At 52.4% G+C, this 17192-nt stretch overlaps 3 protein-coding genes across 3 annotated transcripts; 2 read left to right on the top strand and 1 right to left on the bottom strand.

Annotated features, from left to right (window-relative positions):
• Positions 1-6842: 6842 nt before the first annotated feature.
• Positions 6843-7663, top strand: CTRU02_213008 (GPI anchored serine-rich protein; the record flags this gene model as incomplete). Its single annotated transcript, XM_036721571.1, has 2 exons — positions 6843-7498; positions 7558-7663. 2 exons carry the CDS (start codon positions 6843-6845, stop codon positions 7661-7663), a joined length of 762 nt encoding a protein of 253 aa, XP_036586740.1.
• Positions 7664-12403: 4740 nt separating this feature from the next.
• On the top strand, positions 12404-13612 carry CTRU02_213007 (parasitic phase-specific protein psp-1; the record flags this gene model as incomplete). The annotated part of the gene is made up of 3 exons (XM_070205956.1): positions 12404-12774; positions 12985-13395; positions 13450-13612. 3 exons carry the CDS (start codon positions 12404-12406, stop codon positions 13610-13612), a joined length of 945 nt encoding a protein of 314 aa, XP_070060349.1.
• A 1143-nt stretch (positions 13613-14755) lies between these two features.
• Positions 14756-16596, bottom strand: CTRU02_213006 (uncharacterized protein; the record flags this gene model as incomplete). Its single annotated transcript, XM_036721569.1, has 2 exons — positions 14756-16399; positions 16462-16596. 2 exons carry the CDS (start codon positions 16594-16596, stop codon positions 14756-14758), a joined length of 1779 nt encoding a protein of 592 aa, XP_036586738.1.
• Positions 16597-17192: the final 596 nt, after the last annotated feature.

Genomic DNA, 17192 nt, shown 5'->3' with positions numbered 1-17192 from the left:
CACTATGACCTGGCTTATCGTGGGTAACTGGTACGTCAAGACCTGCAATCGCTGGCGACTGGGCAGGGCTCATTGTTGAGGAGCTTTGCGGTGAACAACGACTTCTGCCTTCCCTCTAAGACATGCGTGATACAACACAGCCAGGCGTTGATATCCAAGAAAAGATTAAGCAAAATCGACCAAGCCTGTATCGCGGCACTCGTCCGAGGGCTCGGGCTCTGGAAATCATACCGTACAGGACAAGATAGAATGGATCATGGAAACGAGGCTCCAATGCCATGAACACTGTCCTGACCTACTGTTTTTCAGCTTTGTAGGCTATCCAGCATAGCTCATGAACACGATGTACTGGAAACCAGTTGTTTCCACTTTCGCAGCTTCTGATGGAGCGGTTGCTCCCTTCTCATTTGAACACTTCAGGGCCGGTATTCATGAAAGTCAACTGCCTATCCCGACTTCAGAGTGTCAAGCAATACGAGTTATGCTGTTTGTCACAGCCACAACCAAAACCAGCAGTTCCCTCTTAGACAGATCAACCATAAGGCTGCAGGATCACGAGGGAGTCAGGTCGCCTTTGTGCCCGTAGCGGACTTGAATCTGACCAGGCACTTCAGAAGAGTGAAACTAAACAACGTCCATGCCACACACCGTAGACGAAACCGAGGGGACCCTGAGAGGCTTTACCCACCATGATGTCTACCCCCAGAAATGGCTGTGGTCATGTCCAGAAGCATGACTTCTCAACCCAGAAGGAGCAGCAGGTGGCTAGCTGTTCGAGACGCATAACTTCAACGTCGTCATCTGAACCCTAGAACAGACGAGGTGCGTGGCACCACCGGCAGGAGAACATGCGGCCATCGAGAACGCTTCGGTTGAATTGATGAAGGTTATGCCTCATGTGCGGCGTACCACCGCTTTTGTAACGGACAATCGCTCGGTCGGTATGATGGTGTATGTTTTGTAACCCAGCTTTGACAGTGTCGATGTCGGGCACCTTCTCTATGCAGAGCCTAGGTTGTCGAATTTACTCGAGCGGTCTCAACGTATAAATCAGACCTACTTGGCGAGCAGAACTTCGGTATGCAAGTTGTTTTGTCGGGCGCGGATACGACAGAAGAGCCGTATTGGGTACCTCTCAGGCTCTACGTGTTCGGATTTTTTTTTTCTGATCAGATTATTATGAGCAACGATGAACCGTACGAGTTCCCAAAGCCCTCGCCGTCTCCATTAGCCCCAATGCCAATGCTATGACAGTATGGCTGCTGGTAACGAGGGGATAGTCGCGCCTATCACAGGATAGGGCAACACGACACTTGAACGTATTCCAGGTCAGTATGGTCTAAGCTAGTAAACTCGGTTGGTGATGTCCAAAGGATGGCCGGTAGGAGTGTATGGTCTGTCTCATAATCGTACGAATGGTATGTATATAGAGACATGTCGTAACCGGCAAGCTAGCGACAGTTTCTGACTTCGATGTCCCTATAAAGTCGTGCCATTGAGACACAACTCGTGTCGCTGAATCATTTCGCGTCTTCCCGAGACTGAAACCTGTCGTATGTTGTTCGAGAATGCGACGTGTTGTGCCATCCCGCCTCATTTTAAACATGAGACCTGCAGCAACGTCCAGCGAAGGGAGGACGTACCTATGTCGTCGAACACCATCAATTAGACAGGAAGTTTGAAGGAGTGGACGCTGGCAACTGGAAGGCATCCCTGTTGCAACTGTGAGCCTGCGAGGTCGATAAAGCTCGACAGTCTGGAAGCCTTGGGGCGGCACTGCAAAAGGGCCCCAGGCGGTTTTTGAGATTAGTATGTCTGGCCATCCTCTTCAGGAGAAACAGGCTAGAGCGGTGGCCATCAGTAACTGTATCGAATAGCCATGTAAAGCATCAACATGATTTCCCGTAAAACTTGTCCCTTGTGACAAGGTGCGATAGCAGGCGGAATGTCCATTCGCAGACACCATACTACAGGCAGCCTATATAGACCGAGCAGAGCTGGACTTGGAAACCACAACACCAAGCGCATCCAAATGCCTCGATTTGACCAATATTGGCGCACCTGATTTTGGACGACTATTTGCTTCGCCAGGGGCCACGGGTAGTGCAGTCCGTGCTAACAAGGATAGTGGAGGGACGGCGCATCCATGGGCCAATCATGCAGGCTGTTGTTTATAGTGGTACCTCAAGATGTTGGTAGAAAAGGAGGGTGGCAGCGTCAGGAGAAATTCTGATCCTCCGTCCTTCAGCCATTCAGCCATCATCGAAAGCGGTCAGTCGAGGCAACGGAGGGTGCAAACTCGTTATTATTATCTGTCCTGCTCAAAAGCTTTCAAAGCTAGGGGGTTCATGAGCGCCCCTGAGGCGTGCATGACATTCTTATGCGGGTGGACAATCTGGGGTTGGCCAACGCACTTTGAACCAGCAACCGACCTACTTCCTTGAGTAGCACTCGAAAGCTCAGTTTGCGGGGATGGCAGACTTGCGAAAAATTGTCCGAGATTTGCTTTTCGTATGGCCAGATTTGCTTTGAGCTTTTTTTTTTCTTTTTTTTTCTTTTTCCCTGGTCTCACAAGCACAGCATATCTGACGCGGTAGATTGAACCGAGAGTTGAAAAGGCGGGTCGGATTTCCACTTGCCTAGAATAGCAATTTAATGGTGCCTTGAAGCCTTCTTCAAGTTACACATGTCTGTCTCTACCCCAGCCAGTCGTCGCGCGGTTCCCGATGGGAGATTGCCTAAAAGGGATGTGGACGATCATGATATGGAGAAAGTCAGCAAGATGATCTACAAGTTGATGTGGCGCCTATTATTCGAGAACATGGTTCATGAAGCTCCACAAGGTACAGTTCACGGATGATTGAGGGTTGGGGAGATGACTATAAGCGGTAACCGTCCATGAGGTAGGTAAGAAGAGGGACAATGTGACGAACGAGATACTCCCAAGCCCATTATGTGCCAAGACATGCTATTTCAAGCCAAAGTGCGACCTTCACCGGCCGGTAAACAGGGAGAGGAACAGCCTTTGTGTGGTGCCAACAGTGGCCACTATGCCTCACGGTTGGCTTGAGTCCGTCGAGACAATGGCGCACTGGAAATTGCTTCCGTATTGGGAGAAGTGTCAGTTCTGCAGGCCAGACGGCGGGAAAATAAGCAAGGTCTGGCCCGGCGGTCTGTGGCAGTGTGGTCGACAGAGGTGGCCTTGTCAAATTACAGGCGATCCGATCAGGCCGCGGCCAAAAGGGCAGCCGGAAGCGTGGACAAGCATTAAACGGTGTGACTTCGGGCCAGCACCAAATATTTAGTAGCCCGTGGACTGTGATGAGGGCGCTGACTGTCCTGAATCGCGGCTGATTAAGGTTATAATTGCCTGAGCTCACGTCAAACAAACCTTGTCGTCAGTGGTGCTTTGGCGGAAAGTAGCCGTCGACGTCCAAGTCATGCCAGCAATTAAACACTCGACCAGGCGAGATCAATTAAACCAAGAGCAGTCCATAAGGCGACGTCATAAGGGCTATCCTGGCATGGGAGAGCCTTTGAGGCCCTTGAGGGAGCATCAGACGATCTGGTGCGTCCACAATTATGAAACGCGCGATAAGCAGCTCGCTGGAGCTGTTGGGCCCGCGTCGTGGGGCCTGCTGGGAGACCATGATGGGGCCGGACATGACTGTCTCTGGGCGACAATTTGCAATGATTCTAGTCGTCGAAACGGCTCTTCTTTGTGTTCTGTTGCTGATTAGGATGTCCTTGCCAATGAGTTGGACTGATTCACAATAGGCGGCGGCGAGCCGTTGCAAGTTCGGTGACGGTAGTGTTCAAACGATTTCCACGGATAGCGGTGAACTCTGCCCAAACCCCCAACTATAACCGATGCGATCAGTTGCAACAGCAATGTTGTTCGGCTTGATGGCCGTTTCGCTCGAACGTGGCTGCCACAAGCATCTGGACCTTTGACTCAAGTCGAAGAAGCAACCACAGACAGCGGCGGGAAGCGTCTCTGCAGGCGGGCTAAGCCGGTTCCAGCGGCACCAAAAAGTCCGGGTTGGTCTAACGAGACGAACTGGAGATTAAGATTGGCTTTTGAGCTTGAAAGCACACGGTCAGTGGGCGCGGTGGCCCGTGATCCTGACGTGTTGACAACGCTGATCTCGCAACGCTGGATGATGCCGCGGAGGATTTTCCCAGCAACCAACCTATCGACTAACGAGACAAGGACGGAGGGCAAAGGGGCCAGGGGGGCTAGCCTTTGCAATGCAAATCCCTGATTGTCATGCTTGGGCCCGCGGTCTCTGCTTTGGCGTTCCGCGGGTTAGTGTTCGCATGGCCGTGGCCGCTGGTAGGGTCGTATTGTTTCTCCTCCTCCCTCTCTCTCTCCCTCTTCTCTTTTTCTGTCTGTGTTCTCTCTCACCCTCCCTCTCTTGGCGATACCAGGGACCAACCCAAAGGGCACGGGCAGAAAATCGGGGATATCATACCGCAAGTCCCATTGATGGGCATTGAGGAAGTGGCTCTCCCTTTTTTTTTTTTCTCTCTTCCTGGCAGCTTTACGGGAAATTAAGCCGTAATGGACGGTTCGTGAAAGGAAAATGATTGACGGCGCAAAACTGAAAAGGGGAAGTTGTGAAAATCATTTGCAGTTTCCGTAGCGCATTGGTAAGGTACGTACCATGATTTTCCAGATCATTTTGGAAACAAACCCACCACTTCCGTTTATGTTCCTGCATTAGCCCACACAGCTACTGTCGATTTCCACCACCAAGGCAGGGAGGAAGGTGTTGATGTACATACTTACATAATATTTTGTGCATCCACACTTTATGCAGAAGTATGTATACCCTGGCAATGGTAATCATCCACTTTTCAGGGTCATGAAAGAAATCCGTCCTCTAGCAAGGGGCACAAGGCTTTGCCAAGGGGAGCGGCTGCAGTCCCCTCTTGGACCGTCTCTCTCTCCTCTTTTGGCGGAGAACCCTGCTCCCAGTTCGCTGCTGCACCACCCTTGGCTTGGTGATTGATCGTCCTTCACCTCCACGTTTTGCTGCATTCCCGCGCCTATCCGTATTATTTGTTCCCTATTCTCAGCTGGGCGACCGCATTGCTTTTCAGCTCAGTTACTACAACACTTTTGCTGGCTGACTCTACACTAAAATAGAACAAGCCCACCGAAGCTTCAAGTTGTCTCTCCCTACATCCGTAGTTGAGTGTCTCTCTGAACCGTCTCATCTAGACCAACTTTAGTCGGGTCCTTACTCCCACATTCCTCGCACAAACCTTCTATTAACCTCCCCTGTTTTCCTGCTGTTGCTTGAAGCCCTGGGCATAGTAGTATCTTGAAGGATGGCTTCTGACCACTAGCACTGACCATCCTACCTAGCCGAGGAGGCGAGGCAAGGCAAGGTGAGTGAGCGAAATAACGACAACTGGACCTACTATGTACCGGCTGGCAGTCAGGAAGCATCGCTGCCAAAAGGTACCGGGTACTACAGCAAGCCTTGCAGATTGCTTGTGTCAAAGCCTGCATGACAGGTACCGGATACAGAAGCACACCGAACCATCCACTTGCCCAATCAGCCAACTTTTATCCCTGTTGCCATTAAATGTGCCACTTTTCAACCCGCTCTCAAACCTCGCTCGACGGCCCTTGATTGATTGACTCGCAATGCTCAACCTTGCCTATTCTATCCTGGACCCTTGGAGCCGGAGGGAATAGAATGCGTTCGTCAAACGACAAGAAACTCCGAGATTGGCGAGCCTGGTTCTCTGCGACCAGTCAAACCACACAATCCCTCAAGAGCTGCTTGTTAGGGCAGTCAATAGGCGCCCAGCTCCCATCATGTGCTGCTGGCGTCAGCGGCTCGACTTCTGCAAGCCTAAGGGTGTGTCACCTCCCCTTTCTGTTGGTGCGCTGAAGTGGTACAATGTAATGTAGGCTCGCGAGATTGTTTTGCTCGAATTCGGTTCCTTTGAAGAGCAAAAAAAAAGGGAAATTAAAAAAAAACGAGGCGCCAAAAAGCCAATAAAGCCAACCGTTGTCAACGCGCAAATCAGCGTTTAAATGTAAATCGGATAAGGCCCTATGCTCATCAGCGGCGTTCTAGCCCCCAATAAGCACTCGCATCTCATCTCGCCTTACCACACACTTCAGGGTGCACCGCGGCCAAATACATTGCACAGCCTAGTAAAATAAGGTGGCAACGGCGGTGTTCTTTCCCTCCTATTTTCGATGTCTCTCTGAGCAGATGGGATGGCATGGATGCGAGCTAACCCCCGGCTTAGGGTCGCAACACGTTGGCCAGGGTGCGGACAGGGGATGTCGGCCTTGCCTCTGCGGGCCAATTCGTTCAAGTGCCCTTTTGGTGCCATCCAACCTCCACCATGCCCCCTGGACTAGCGTTCATGGGGCTGGACGTTAGCAGGCGTTCTGTAATTTCCCACTTGACTGCTCGATCCCATGTCATGTCACTCAGATGGTGCCGAGCGAGAAAGAGCGGAGAAGCAGGAGGGGAGGTGCCTGACTCTCCCTCTCACTGTGTCTTTGGCTCTTCTCTCACGAGCCAACTAGCACTCAGAAGAGGGGCCGATCCCGTCAAGGACTCTCGCACTCGTCCAACATGGCTATTAATATGCTGCCATCCTCCCCTTTTGCTTCAGACCTTCTTTTCTTTCCCTCTTCAGCCAAACAAGCCTCTTCAATCTCAAGCATCAGCTTTTGACTCAACTTTGACTTCGGTCGTCCATTCTTTACCAAGCTATCAGCTTAATCACACTCACTCTCTTAATCAACAATCTTAAAATTCGTTTTTTTACGAAACCTTTATCCCCCTCCTAAACCAACTTTCAAAATGAAGTACGCTGCTGTCGCCGTTGCCCTCGCTGGTGCCGTCATGGCCCACGATGAGCCCGCCTCTACCGTCTTCTCCACCCAGTACTTCACCATCACCTCCTGCGCTCCTGAGGTCACCAACTGCCCTGCCCGCAGCACCGTTGTCTCCTCCAGCGTCGTTCCCCTGACCACCTCCACCATCTACACCACCAAGGTCCAGACCATCACCTCCTGCGCTCCTCAGGTCACCAACTGCCCCGCCGGCTCTACCGTCGTCGTCACCCGCACCGAGGCAGTTTCCACCACCGTCTGCCCCGTCACCGAGACTGGCGTCAAGCCCACTCCTACCGGCCCCGTTGCTCCTCCCCCTGGCGGCAACAACGGCACCCACCCCGTTCCCTCCAAGTCCATCCCCGGCAAGCCCATTGAGAGCGTCACCAAGCCCGCTCAGGTCCCCGTTACCACCGGCGGTGCTCTTCCCTCCGTCTCTAAGCCCGCCACCCTGGTGTCCAGCCCGGCCGCCCCCGTCTGCCCCGGTGTCTCCATCAAGACCATCTCTACCAGCGTCACCACCGTCGTCCCCACCGTCATCTACGAGACTGTCCAGATTCCTTGCCCTACCCCCAGCAAGCCCTCTGCTACTATCCCTGGTGTCCCTACCGGTGGCAACGGCACGTAAGTACTCCCAACATCAAACCCGAAAAAGCCAACAGTTGAAACTAACGCTTTTGCAGCGCTGTTCCCCCCACCAAGACCCCCGTCACTGCTGGTGCTTCCGGCCTGAGCGGCTCCGTCGTTCTTGCCGCCATCGCCGGTGTTGCCGCCTATGCCTTCGCATAAATCCTTTCCCTAGGACAATTCTAAAGGAAGCCATCAAGGCTACGGCAGTTTACGATCAAATCTAACGGGTCTTTTGCTTGGGAGTCGAGAGGAAATATGTAACAAGAGGCCCGTTATCTCTTTGTACATGTAACAATCTTAACGGAATGGCAAATACCATTTGTACCTAATCTTCTAATTGTATTTGGGGTGCGCTCTGGTGAAATGTAACTCGCCGCGTTGGAAAACGCCGACGAGTTCTTCTAACCAGACGGACCTGGCTTTAACGACGAAAGTGTTTGGGGTAATCGGGCGCAAAGTGATTTGAAAGTGATGTGAAATCGTCCCTGCTGTCTACCCGCACAGAGGGCCATCTAGCTGCATGCTTCCTCAAGTGAGGTAACATGATCGACACCGATCTACTCGGCGTCGGATGAATAATGGGGACCGCCGTTTAATTGCGACTAACACCTCTATCGCAGTTGTAACCCCGGACGACCGAGCAATTCTTTCAACTATCGGGACGGACCACCACCATCGACTAGTTGGGATGAAGGACGGACCATTCAAATGTCTGTGAAATTGGCCCAAGACGTTAGACAAGCAACCCCCCTGGACTAGCTCACTCCTTGGCGGAATCTACGTACTGGCAGTTGAGGGACTTTCGGGAGATTACGATTGGGACGAACAACGGCCTCTGATTGGGCGGAGTACCCCAGATCAATTTAGTCGAAACGACGGGACTCCGCTCAATGGGACAAACGGCAACCCCGACCTTTTTTTCTTCACCGAGTTTGCATAACCCTCACCAAGGATGATTATTTGTTTATGCAATCCGACGACGGTACAAACACCTTAGAGTTCACCAACGCATGGGACCAAAAACGATATGAGAAAGGACATGCGATCAAGCAACTCGTATACCGGGGTCACCCATCCCGAACGGGAAGGCGACAAAGCTGGTTTCCTCCCGCAATAGCAGACATCCCAACGATGGGAAGGCGCAGCATCCACGGAAACGTCCACCTAATTTCGCAAGGGAAACGAGAGGAGCTGTCAACGAAGGGAACATCCCCGTCCACTTCTCATCACACGTCTTCGGTTTTCGGGGAGAAACAATGGAGAAAGGAACCGATACTTGCGTGTGCCGCTTGGAGAAAGAAACCGCCCGGCTGGATCCGGGAATGATTCGACTCATGGATGCCGGAAGATAACATGCTTCATGCCTACCGCGATCCCCCCAGCACGAGACGAATTTGCGGAGAAGGAAAGTGGACGGCTTCGATTGCATGCATGATCCACGATGCTAACTTTTCCCTTTGATACGGTGGTCCTCACACGGTCGATTGAACTTACGTCACCCGGTCGTCGGGCTTGGTTGCGTGGCCTAATACTGATGCCGAACCCGACGATCCGCTGGGACGAAGTCGTGCCGTCCATGGCAGTGCTCATGCGTTTTCCTGCGTTGCGCTGAGAGCGGATAAGCGTCGTTTGATGGCGATCGTCAGTCACGGTCGTAAGGCTCGAGGACGTGCTACTGATCTTTTTTTATGTATCAATGCTGTGAGGTGCTGATCTCAATAGGTAAAACTTTTCAAGTTGGAGCCAAAGCTTCTACTATGTCGTATTGACACGTCTTGTTTTTTTTTCCCCTCTTTGCTCTGCTTGGTATAATGACATCAGTGTCATGATACTGGAGCTCCAGCTTTGGGTTGTAAGCATTAACTCTATTCGCTACAGAGCCCTATTCCTTTCACGACATCGACCGCTTTCCATACCATCTGTTAGCACGTTCATGAGGCCAAGACCGTTAGCAGCCTAAGTCGATAGACCGATATTCTCAACACTATTACCCACAAGCATAGGAACAGCATGGTCTTTCTTCTGCGATCCTATTTTCTCCAGGAGGTTGGTGTTCAAGGTGTTCAAGTACACCTGCAGGCCAGGGGAACCGCGAGACATACAGTAACTGGAGGACATACACTCGGGCATACCAGATATCTTGTTATGGCCACCTTCCCCTCCTTGGTTTCCATGTTATGTGTGCTAAAAAGAGTCTGAATAGCCTGGGGAAGTAGTGCATGTTGAGGCAAGTCCAAAGCTGGATTGTTACCACAAAGCCTCTTTGCAGCTATCATGTAATCGCGGGTCTTCTTGCCCAAGGCTCTTGCGTCAACGCAACATGGATTCGCAAGGCAGTCTTGCACAGGGACCCAGGTATCGTTCATTGTGAAACGCAACGACGTTCAACACTGTAGACAACATTGCTTCTTTCTAAGCAACACTTACTATGGGAAAGATACTGCAACTGGACTCTATTGGTAGTATTCGACTGATGGTGGCCATGTTCAATGGCGCGGGGCACCTCCAGAGAAGCGTATCAGCCCTTCCATGCGAGAGTATACTGTTGCCCAAGGGTGTCAACAGTCCGCGCCAAATCCCAGCTGGAAATATACTCTAATAAGGCTTACTAGACAAAACAGCCCAGAGATTTATGACAAATCTCTAATCGATACGGCCAAAGAGGCGGTCTGGGCTATTTTTTGTTAGGTGGTTACCTGCCAGCTGTTGAGGCTGTCGTATTCCCGGTGGAAAACGGCCCTTGGCTGAATATGAAACCATTCTACCTTCCCGTTCCAGCTCGATTAATCGCATCCATAGGGCTTTTGTCGCCTTGGTGGGTATGCTTGAAATAGATTCGGATCAGGCCGACAGGGCTGCAACAACCCCACAACCCATGACGCTCATGTTGAACCAATATCAAAGAGGCTAAAGATAGATTCGGTTTGTATTGATGGAATTGTATCGCCGTCGGCATTCGGATGTCAGAGTCTTCGTATCCTTCTTGATTCTGACGTGGCCATCCAATCCGGCAAATGCAAGTCTTCTTGGCAAGGGTTCCTCCTATGCATTCGTACCACACATCTTGTTCGGTTATGACCTAGGCTAGACAACAATCGCAAACTGCTATTTCATTCCGTTACCAAGCAATTCTTTTGCATCCACTCTCGTGTTCCTGAATCGAATTCCTGTGATTTGGTGGGTTTATTTCCCGTTTCATCCAGAGCATCTGCATGACTCGGTCGAGTTCATCCCGTCTCCCAGTTATGCTTACATTAATTGTTGTGGCGATGACCGATGCCGACGTGTCCGTAAGAGGGGCTCAGCAAACAGCACCACTACCCGACTTCCATGCCCGTGCTCCGGGAGCCCGGAGCGCAGCAATCAGTGCGACCGGCTCGGCCCCACCATCGGCATCCTCACCTATGTCGTTGAGAGACTACGGAGTACCAACCTTTAAACCAAGAACAACTTGCTGCGCGATTCACCTGGATTTTTATTGGTCTAGATTGATCGATAGAAAGAGATCCAATGGGCAACACCGCGGCGGGCTGAAAGCGGCACATGGATGGTACGGAGGAACCGACTTACGGACGTTGTCAAAGTGCTTTGGGAGAACATGGCGCGCGGTGTTTGTTCTCATGGACGGCTTGGGTCGAAAGTAAACTATTGGTATGCGTAGAGACAGCAATTGAAAGAGCATCTAGCGCCTAAGTCCGTCTTGGCCGCTCGACGGTCCGCAGTTGTCCGGTGCAACAGACAATGTCCGTCAGTTCGCTTCAGAGAACAAAAGATAACACCATACGTGCTGATAAAACTGAGCCACCCAATCAGCCAATACGCCCATTGCGTCCATTTGCTAAAGTCGAGCCCCGAGTGCCCGGAGATGCCTCGAGTCTGGCAGCCCTACAACGTTGGTGCAGGACAGCACACCAGCGACAGCGACTTAAACGCATCATCTAATCCTATCCACGATCGTGCCGTCGCAACTTTCCTCCGAGTCACCCCAGTCGTCGTCATCGAAGCACCTGAGCACTTGTCATGTCGACCTTCCAGCCAATACGATGTCGCCGTTCATCCAGTGCCATGTCCCCAGAAAGTGGGTGTTGGCGGCTGTCCGTCTCGCTCTCGCACGCACAGACCACAGTTTGCTTCTTCGGTTGCACGGTTGCACGCAGCTTCTTATTTCGCCTGACAAGAATGCCGGCCCCACTTCCGCACTCGCTTATCCGCCAAGAGGCGTCGCAGTCTTCTAAGCGGCCGATCTCTCTCCCGCCTTACGCACGTTTGTCCGATTTGTGTCCTACGTAGTACATCGTCGTGTTTGCAAGTTTCCTCAGCCGTTCTCCCCTAGTCGCCCTGCCAGAAGCCACTTACCAACTCCCAAAATCCACCATGAAGCAGATCTCACAGCCCTATTTGCATCCTTTCTGTTGGTACAACTCACTGCTCATTTCTCCTTTTGGTCCGTAGTTGGCAGGCAAGTGCACCGCCCCGGCCTTGGCCACGGAGCTTATCTGATTCACCCGAGAGAATGCGAGCCATTGGCAGCTTTGGCGGTGACGAGTCCATTGTCTAGTCTTGCATCCTTCAACCTGTTGTTGTCCCCAGACGCCAATTGTTTGTGTTGGTGGGGGGAAAGGGGGGGGCGGTTGTTCGAGATTATATTCAATACTTCTCCCTTTGGGAATCTTATATATGATGCGTCCCCTCCCCTGAACAGAAGTGCATGAAAACGCTTGCTTGTTCTTCTCAGAGTTAAAAGCTCCAATCACGATACTCGACCCCTAAAGCGTCGATCTTCCAGCCACACATACCACGGGCAAATCTTTATATCCTCCTCTCCCCGAGGTCTTCTTGTTCATCCTGAGCCTTCACATTCAGGCAAGCAAGCAAGCAAGCAAGCAAGCAACCGCCAAAATGTCCGGTCCGCCACCCCCTCTACCACCGTACGCCATCAACTTTGGCCCTGACGCGAACTGCACCCTCGAAATCTGCGATATCCAGTACAGCTTGTTCAAGTACCGGCCGAGCCTACCCGTCAATGCCCTCTTCCTCGCCCTCTTCGCCATCGCCGCCATCATTCACATCTTTCTAGGCATCCGCTGGCGCTCATGGTGGTTCATGTCCTGCATAGTGGCCGGGTGCGTCTTGGAGATCATTGGTTACGTCGGCCGTATCCTGCTACACAACAACCCGTTTGCCTTCGTCCCGTTCATGTTGCAAATCGTCTTCATCACCAGCGGGCCAGTATTCTACACCGCCGCCATCTACGTGACCGTGTCCAAAGCGTAAGTCTGGTAGTCTCTTTCTATTCTTGTTCACTATCCGAGGTATTTGCTTTTTTCCCCTTGAGCTGAACCTGGGATCTCCACCTTTTGAAACCACCTTCAATCTCGCACATGTCCCATCTCAACCTAATCGTCAAAGAAGAAAGAATGCGCTCGGAGATCTATCCCTAAAAAAAAGAACATGCGCTGACACACGTGGGTCTCACACAGTATCACGCATCTCGCGCCGGAGGTCTCCCGAATCCCCCCAAATGTCATGTACTGGATCTTCATCTTCCTAGACATCGCCTGCCTCGCCATCCAAGCCGCAGGCGGCGCCATTAGCACCACCTCGGAGGGCAGCTCCGACCTGGGCGTCAACCTGGCCATGGCCGGTCTGATTCTCCAGGTTGTCATCATCGTCGGTTTCTGCGCCGTCTTCGCCGACTACATGATCCGCTACAAGCGATCCCGCTTCTCGCGGCACCTCACCAAGCGGGAGAACGTCTTCTTCGCGTTCTTGTCTCTGGCCATCTCGCTTATCCTGGGACGATGCGCGTACCGTGTCGACGAGCTGAGCGAGGGATACCGCGACTCGACGAAGATCACTAATGAGGGGCTGTTCATCGGTCTCGAGGGAGTGTAAGTTTGATCTGGCACCAGAATAAGAAAGCCTGCAGCTAATGTCGGTTTCAGATTGATCATCGTCGCCGTCTTCTCACTGTGCATCGGACACCCTGGGCTCGCCTTCGAGAGAGGCCAAGAGAGAGCTGGCGAGAGGAAGCAATCAAACTGGAGCGTCGAGAGTGGTATTACGAGCAAGGAAAGGCCGAGCAACGCGACCAACAGTGCTGCTTAGAGGCTGGGGGGGGGGGGGGGGGGGGGGCGTTCGTGTAAGCATTAAATGAGATGGGTTTGGGCGTTTTTGTTTAGTACTCTTGTCTCGGTTAGAAGCGTGCCATCGGACAGTATGATTTAGAGTGTTTCTCCCTAGACTTCCATACATAGTCAAAGTTGCGAATCGAATGATCCTAATCATGACCACATCAAGTTGAAGCCTGTCTGATCAACTCAGAAATGCCATCATTATGCTCACTCAGTGCTTTTGGAGTTGAAAAGGTTGAAGTGTGGCAAATCAGTAACGACGCCTGGGGTTCACTGGAATATTCACAGCGACGGAGTACAAAAGTCGCGAAACTCAGCCTTTGAACCGCGTAAAGTTCTTTTGAGTATAGGGATTCAGTGATAACCCGCTGGTGCCCGTTGACACGATCTACATTTACTGACAACCAAATCAATCAAGTTGACCAAATCAGGCAAGGGTAACTCACGGTAGACATGATTGAGTTAAAGTCAGCCAGATCGGCCATATCGAGTAAAAACAACTTAATCAAATCAAATCAAATAAGCCTGGCCACTTGAAACTTCGTGATGCTGAAAAACGCCCATCTATGCTGGCCGGATCATCCAATGACAACCCCCAAGCTTTCCTACACGCTTACTGGAGCGTGGCATCGTCTGCCGATGCATGACAGAATAACCAATACTCTGGAAATACCTACTATGTGGTACACACCAAGCAAATGTAATGGCGAAAACGGCAGCTACGAGCGCTAATGATTACAGCTGCGGGTATACGGAAAGTAGACGCTCTGGATACACGATTAAAAAGTAAGAGGCATGAACAACACGGAGAGGAAAATGCACGGTTCAAACCGAGGCTTGTGTTTATACGCTTTACGCCGCGACTCTATCGACAACGACTAACTCAGGCCTACTAATAACTGTTTCTGCCTATAAACAAAACGTTGTCAGGACTCGCAATGTGCATAGATCCTGCCCAGACGTAAGTCACTCATTCAAAATCAGCCGAAAACGACGCAAAATCGTACAACCTCATAAGTACAAGTTCAACATTAAAATCGTAGTTGCCGTAACGGCTAGCCTATCAATGACATGATCGTGAAATGCTTTATATATGTCTCTTCACACTCAACGCAGCCTATCCCGCAACCGCCTGTCTAACGGCACCGGCCAGCTCGCCGAATAAAATACCCTTGAAAACGCTCTCGCCCATGTTCTGGGTCCAGTGTCCCGCTTCTGCGAGCTTCTCCTTCCAGAGCTTCTTCTGCTGCGCCGTCAGGTCCTCCCAGCTGACGGCGGGGCCATAAACTGCCTCATCGTGAACAGCGGCCTGGAATCGCGGGACCGGCTTCTCCTCGGGGTGGGTGGGACTGACGGCGTCCTCGCGGATGACGATTGGGTCACCCTGAAGGGCGTGCACATCGCCGACAAGCGTGGAAAGGAACTCGTTCGGCTGGTTGACACTAGCGACCGTACCTGACTGGGACAGAATACGAGGACGTACGACGCCAAAAGTTTCGAGACTGATCTGAGCCACGATTGCCAGGACAAGGACGACAATAGTGGCGAGGGTAAAGGTAGCCTTGGCGGTATATCTGCGGGGCTGGAAAGCGACGGCATACCGCTGGGGGCGGGGCGGGCCACCCTTGCGTAGGGGAACTTCCCTGTCGGTAAACCTCTTGAGGAGGATGGAGTGTACAACCACGGTGTTCTTCATCGATATGCTCGCAAGCTTGAGGTACTGAGGGCGGGCAGTGGTCTTGGGGGGAATGAAGTAGGAGAAGGCGAGGTTGGTGATCTGCAGGGGATGAGCCTCCTTCAACGTTGTAAGGGGCTCAAAGTCGACCAGCAGCTCAATCGTCGAGTGAGCCTTGTGCTCGAGCGTGAAAAGCGATATCGAGCGGTCCTGGCCGGCGACGGCGACGACGAATTGTGCGTTTCCAATCTTTGCGTCCGGGGCGGACGGCGGGCTGAGATTTCGCACAGCGATGGTGGTCGCCTGGGTGACTGCACGCGGCAGCTTGGCTGACGCAGCCAGACGGCCGTTCTCGCCGTCCTTCATCGGCAGGCGGATGCCCAAGAGCACAGCACCGGTCCGCTTGGGGAGGTTGGCAGCTGCCATGATGAAGCACGGCGTCAGATACCTAATAGACCGGAAGATAGGCTTAACACCGGTGCCGTCCTCCTTGATCGTATATGCCAAGTGCGGGCCATCAATGCCGTCCTTCGTGACATTGATGACGAACAATTCGCGCTCGTCACAGAATGCGACCTGGTAGGTCTCGTCACCGGTCTGGATTACGTCGAGATCCATGGCCTCCCTCGAAATCTCCAGCGTGCCCCTTGTCTTCACCGCTGCTCCTGAAGCGGCGGACACCTCAAACAGCGCAATTTGCGACTGCTTAGCCAAGCCAGTCGCAACGGCGCCCAGCTGGTGCTTGTCGCCAAAGGGGGCAGAGAGTCGAAGCAGACGCTGATAGGCATCCTTGTCGTTCTCAGCATGGGAAAACAGAGCCGTACGGGAGAGCTCGGCGAGATTCACGGCGGGGGTGTTGGCGCCGACGGAGATGCGGGCCTTGCTCTGTTCGATACCGAAGACGCGGAAGTGCTCGTTCTTGCCCTTCTCAACATCGGCAGGGCTCGAGTTGATACCGGCGTAGATGTGGGAAGTCCTGCCCTTCTTCGGGCCAACGGCGAGGGTCATGACGCTGTCCTCATTGCGACTGAGGTCAGCCTCGCCGCTGATGCGCAGCTCGTCTTTCGTTGAGGTGTCGATCACTGTCTGTTCGTAGATTGTCAGTCGCATTCATAACCGAGGCCGGGGAGAAACAGGGATGGGCTCACGATCTTGTTTGCGACGCCACTCCTATTGGCGCCGCCGCCTCCGCCGACAAGGAGCCTATTCGCATCCTGAGGATCGAATTCGCAGGCGTAGGGGAGGTAATCGAGAGTAAGCTTCGCGGTCTCGAAGGGAGCCATGTTGGAGAGTTAAACTACCGGGACGTGAGGAGCGTGTGCAATGGAAATGAAGACCGATCAGGTAGTTGAATAGTGTCTTTTGTCTGCTGTAGTAAAGGCTTCAAGACTCAAAACTGACCATGATCGGGACAGTCGATTGCGCCGACGTGGGGTGAGAAGCAGAAGTTCTGGGTTGATGACGTTCAGCGCGGGAAAAAAAGAGTTTGGCCATCTGGCCTTGCGGTACCAGGGGGGGCTCACGTCAGTTACTCCAGTTACTCCAGCTTGGGAATGGTACTCCGGTTCCTCCCCACGTGTGGTGCAGTGAGCTGAGCTGGAGCACGGGGCAAGCAGAGCTGTCAGCGAGCTGGGGAGGTTCATCAGTGCTGTGGATCCTTGCCTATCTTGCCTTAACAATTTACCCACCTTTCTTCTGCCCCTGCCTATTTCCCCAAGCCACCAAAATATGCTCTCAACTTCATTTCATGCATACGGATGTCTCCTAAAGCGGCATCTTTCAAGACCGTATGAACTTGAAATCTAGAATCATGAATCTTGGGAGAATGGGAGCCCGTCTTTTGTGAGACCAGCTTCTCCCTTTCACATTCAGCACAGCG

Source organism: Colletotrichum truncatum (assembly GCF_014235925.2).
Source record: "Colletotrichum truncatum strain CMES1059 chromosome Unknown Contig_0009, whole genome shotgun sequence".
Classification (NCBI taxonomy): Eukaryota; Fungi; Ascomycota; class Sordariomycetes; order Glomerellales; family Glomerellaceae; genus Colletotrichum; species Colletotrichum truncatum.
The sequence above is the reverse complement of the archived record's forward strand: the minus strand, read 5'-3'. Positions and strand labels throughout refer to the sequence as shown.